General features: G+C 41.6%; 1 protein-coding gene across 1 annotated transcript; it reads left to right on the top strand.

The window, feature by feature from the left end:
* Positions 1-3,853: 3,853 nt before the first annotated feature.
* Positions 3,854-4,593, top strand: LOC115984581. The gene is made up of 2 exons (XM_031107602.1): positions 3,854-4,105; positions 4,297-4,593. The coding sequence occupies exons 1-2, from the start codon at positions 3,854-3,856 to the stop codon at positions 4,591-4,593; spliced, it is 549 nt and encodes a 182-aa protein (XP_030963462.1).
* Positions 4,594-4,997: the final 404 nt, after the last annotated feature.

Genomic DNA, 4,997 nt, shown 5'->3' with positions numbered 1-4,997 from the left:
TTTTTTTTATTTTTTTAATGTTCTTTTGTCGTGAAGTAAAGAGGACTCTCCATCCGAGAGTCTTTGTTTTTTTGATAATGTTCTTTATTTCTATTTCTATCTCTACCGATAACATGATTCTTATTTTCGGTCTAGACTTTTTGAAGGTCAAAAATATCTCTTCCAATAACCAATGACTGATTTCCTACAAATGTATTAGAATTTGAGTTAATAATGTCACACCATTCCTCAAAAAATTCAAATCTTGAACTAAATTTTTTGTTGATGGCCATTTCGGAAGCCAAGTAGAAGGAAAAAGCCCAGCAACACGGACAGAAAGGAGTTGGCAAACAGATAAAAAACTCATTAAGCCTAAGCGGCAGGAATAATGGATCACAGGCCCATGAGATAAATAAATTGGTCTTGAAGAGATAAATGGGTTTAAAGGAGCCCGAAAAGAAAGAAAAAACAAACCATAGACAGTATATGATGTGGAAAAGTGAGAATGGGCCGTGACAAGCCCAAAGTAATGAAAGCAAAAAAAGTAAGGGGTTGATGGCAAGCCCATAAACCCAAAGGATGAGAAATAACGTAATTGGGTCGGAGAAATCCAAAGAATTCAATAAAAGCCCATGGTAATGTGAAATTAAGAAAAGGACCGAGGAAACCCAAGGAAAGCAAACGAGCCCGAGACGTCAAAGGAAAAACAAATGGGACACAGGAGCCTCGCTAGTAATGTTACACAAGAACCAATGGTCTTGTTAGGCCATTAGGGGAAGAATAAACGGCAGGCCTAAAGGGGCCCAGCCAGATCAAAACAAAACAACTTCGCAGCAAGAATGATAAAATAATATGGTAAGAGATAGTAGCAAAAAGAAGGGTGGGCTGAGGAAAAAGTAAAGCCCACCATCAAGCAAGGCCCAGCCATGAATAAGGCAAGCCATAAAGGAAAGGGAAACCAGAAAATGGTCAATAACGGACGGCAGATTGTGTAGACTAATCACGTCAGACGCATGAGCAGTAGGTAGATTTTGGACATACATGGAAGAGAGACATGCACAAGGCCTAGACCTCACCAGCCTATACTCAACTAATACAGGACACGGTGAGGTCATAGGTCAAAGGTAAAAGGGCATGGTTTGGTAGTGGAGAGAAGGGAAATCTATTTTGAGATTCCTACTAAGGCTCTTTTGGGGGAAGTGTCCTACTGGGATGACATACCACCCAAACGGGCAAAACTGAGCTGGAACCACTAGGTGCATGCCATGAGAGATAGGGAAAGAGAAAGCACCCACACCGTAACAGGAAAGGGTGTTACGGCAGACAAACAAACAAAATAGCTTTCTTTTGTTTGGTGATGGGGAGTAGCTCACAGTCAGACCAATGGTGGTCGGTAGGTACACCCAGACCAGACAAAGATAATTAAGGGCTAGAATAATAAAATTCGATCACGACAGGCACTATAAAGAGGCCATTGCCTATACAGGACCAACGACAACAAGAACAATAAGCACTATGGTATTGAAAACTTGAAAACCAAGAAATAGAAACAAAGATTAAGAAAAGAAAAAAAAAATAAGAAAAAAGGGGAATATTGGAAAAGAAGGAGAGAAAAAAGATAGAGAGTGAGAACGGCAGGTATGCACCAATAGGTTGATTCCCTCTCTCCCTCTCAAAATCCTACTTTCTGCCGGAAACGAAAGGTGTTCTTGGGTACCAACTATTCAGGTCTACTTCCCTCAAAATAATTAATTTCTACGGCAGAATCTCCCTGAGAGATTATTCACTTTGAGAAAGGGCGTTCTTCCCTCTCTGGTTTCGGTCCTGCGAATCAGACTTTATCTAATTTATTTACTCTCTTAATCAGCTCACATACTAGCCACTTGTTCCCTTTACTTCTCTTATAAAATAATTGTTAATTAAAACTAAGGTTTATCTGTTCACCTTAATAAAGATCTCAAAGTCTTTGATATTATTATTATTATCATATCTGCCTATCGCAACCCATTTGAAACAGTTCCACCCACCGTAAGCATACTCCTGGTAGACGAGGTATAGTTTGTGCATAAGCCAGACCAAGTTAAGTTGCAGTTGGACCGGTTTCAACTCCCTTACTCAGAACACTCGAGCCCAATACCGCAAGAGGCAGCTTGGCCCACTTTAACCACAAAAAGACCCACTACATTAAATTGGCAACTTCACTGGGGAGTTGAGAAGCAGATAAGGACAGAAACCCTCGCAAAAAAATGCCTCCAAAGTCCAGAACAACACGAAATATGAGTGTCGTGCCCTCACAAGCAGAGTCCAGGCCAACGATGCCTCACCAATAGCAGCAAGCAAAAGGTGACAACGGAGTGGGGGCTAGACCTCAACCACAGCCAAGAATCCCTAATGACAATACCAACATCTTCATTGAAGTTTTGTAGTCCTTGCAACACTCACAGCAATAAATGATGGAAGAAATCCGTCAGCTGAAAACAAACAAAACAAAGGAGAAAGGAAGCCAGCATGACCCAGAACATGCGGCAGACAAAGAAGAGACACCAGCAGGAGGTGTCCCATAGAATGTGAAACAATGTTTCATTATTATAGTCGAAGTAACGGCTCTCCTAGAATAAGAGAGAGCCAGAGCACCTAAGGAGAGGTTCTACGCATGAAGGCCTCCTTACCCACTAAAGGTACTCAGTAAACCATACCCCGAGAGGTATGAGTCAAGGGCCTTTGCACAATATGATGGCAGGAAGGGAAGTGCAGTTGAGCACGTGAGTAAGTTTATTGATACCCTTGGCCCTTATGTTGCAAACGAAGACTTATGTCTTTGAGAATTTTTCAAGTCGCAATGTGACCGGGCGTACACCTGATACATCGGCCTAAAACAAGGATCGATCCCAACTTGCAACCTTGCAACCTTGCAAACAAGAAACAGTAACGCTTGCAACCTTGCAAGCAATCAAGTAAAGGAATGGCGAAAATTTGATGGAATACATTAAAAGATTCAGGGACATAGCACTTGATTACTATGATCATTATGAAGAAAGAACATTGGTGAAAATGTGTATGACGAACATGCTCAGGGAGTACAGGGCAGTCTTGAAAAATTTAGAAATCTCCTAGTTTGCGTAGTTGTTGTAAAAGGCCAGAAAGAATACCCAGTCCGTAAAACCAAGTTCGGACAAAAGAAACGCTCCGCAAGCTATGGCAGTATCCACTGGCGAGCGGAGAAGGAAGACTGGCGGAAAGGAATACGATACTCCATCACCAATACCATGCACTCCAAAAGAATTAGATGTGCTGCTAGACAAAGGGCAGCCTTTACCGCAGACTTCAAAGGGCAGGCTTCTATTGGCCAAGCATGGGTAAAGATGCAGACCGAGTCCAAACTCAGTGTGGGACCTGCCAGCTCGCAGCAGACAAAGAAGAAAGTTACGCTGTGTTTATCAGCAAAGACTGGAGAAGCCCATTCGTATAGTACTTGGCAGAAGGTATCTTGCCATAAAAGCACGGTGAAAGATACAAGCTTAGAAGGCTGGCAATGTGCTACTTTTTGCATAACTCGGTCCTTTGCAAGAAAGGATATGATGGTGACCCTTTAAGATGTTTAGGCCCTGAAGAAGCAAGAGAAACGATAAAAAAAGTGCATTCGGGAGAGTGTGGGAAGCACTAGGGGAAGAAAAAACAATACAGATGGGCTACAATGAAGAAGGATATGGTAGAATTTGTGAAGAAATGCCACAGTTGCCAAGTGTAAGCCAACTAGATTCACACTTACCCCCATAACTTACATAGTGTGTTCACCCCATGACCCTTCCACACTTGGGGGCTTAATTTGATAGGACTAGTTAACCCACCATCGCGTAAATACATATAGATACTAATGGCTACGGAGTACTTCACTAAGTGGGCAGAGACAGTGCCATTCCAAAAGGCCACAGGAAGAGTAGTGGCAAACTTCATCAAGGAGAACATAATTGTGAGATTTGGAGTGCCTCATAGGATTATTAGCGATAATGGTACACCGTTTGTCAACAGTAATGTAAGGAAAATGCTGAAATTCTACCAAGTCAAACACCATCGTTCATCGCTTTATTACCCTCAAGGAAATGGGCAAGCAGAGGCAACAAACAAGGTTCTCATAAAGATCATCAGTAAAATAAACCAAGAGTACACAGGATGATGGGCAACACACCTGCCAGACGCCTTTTGGGCTTATAAAAAATCACCAAAGTCTGCCACAGGATTTTCACTATTTTTCTTAGTATACGGGACAGAGGTAGTAAACCTGCAGAAGTGATGACTCCATCTTTGAGAGTAATGCAGATGCAGGGGAAGGAAAAAGAGGGAGAAGCCTTTACGACAAAAAGGTGTGAAGATCTAGAAGGACTTGATGAAAGAAGGGAGGAAGTCGAAGAGCGTAGCCATAGATACAGACAAAATATGACAAACGCCTATGGCAGGATGACTAAAGAAAGGGTGTTCGCGGAAGGACAACTTGTACTGAAAGTGGCAGACTATGTCAGGCGAGGTATGGCAAGACCATCTAAGTTTGCACCCAAATGGGAGGGACCCCTCGTTATAAGAGAGACACACCCGAGTGGATATTATCGCCTAGCCTAGATGAATGACAAGGACCTAATGGATCCCATCAATGGGAAATGGCTGAAGCGTTATTATGCCTAAGTTAAGGTTATGTAGTTGTCCCTTTCATTCAATGAGTTCAAGGTTTACCTTTTGTTCTTTTTTTTTCCTTCAAGTGACCATGTCACAGACAAGTTTTGTAACAAGCTTTTATGAGTACACAATGAAAAGGACATGAAGTATTATAAAAAGTTATTCCATGTCATAAAGTAATAGCATAAATAGCAAACAAGTGCAGCATTTTAAGAGTTACAAACCCAAAATGTAGCAACTATAAGCTAAATAAGTGTTGTAAAAGGGAAGTATGTAGATAAAGTGTACTAAGGTGGGGTAGTAAAAGAAGGAAAAGAACAAAAAGAAAAAAGGAGAAACTACATCAACGA

The sequence above is a fragment of the Quercus lobata genome, chromosome 4, assembly GCF_001633185.2.
Source record: "Quercus lobata isolate SW786 chromosome 4, ValleyOak3.0 Primary Assembly, whole genome shotgun sequence".
Lineage (NCBI taxonomy): Eukaryota > Viridiplantae > Streptophyta > Magnoliopsida > Fagales > Fagaceae > Quercus > Quercus lobata.
The sequence above is the reverse complement of the archived record's forward strand: the minus strand, read 5'-3'. Positions and strand labels throughout refer to the sequence as shown.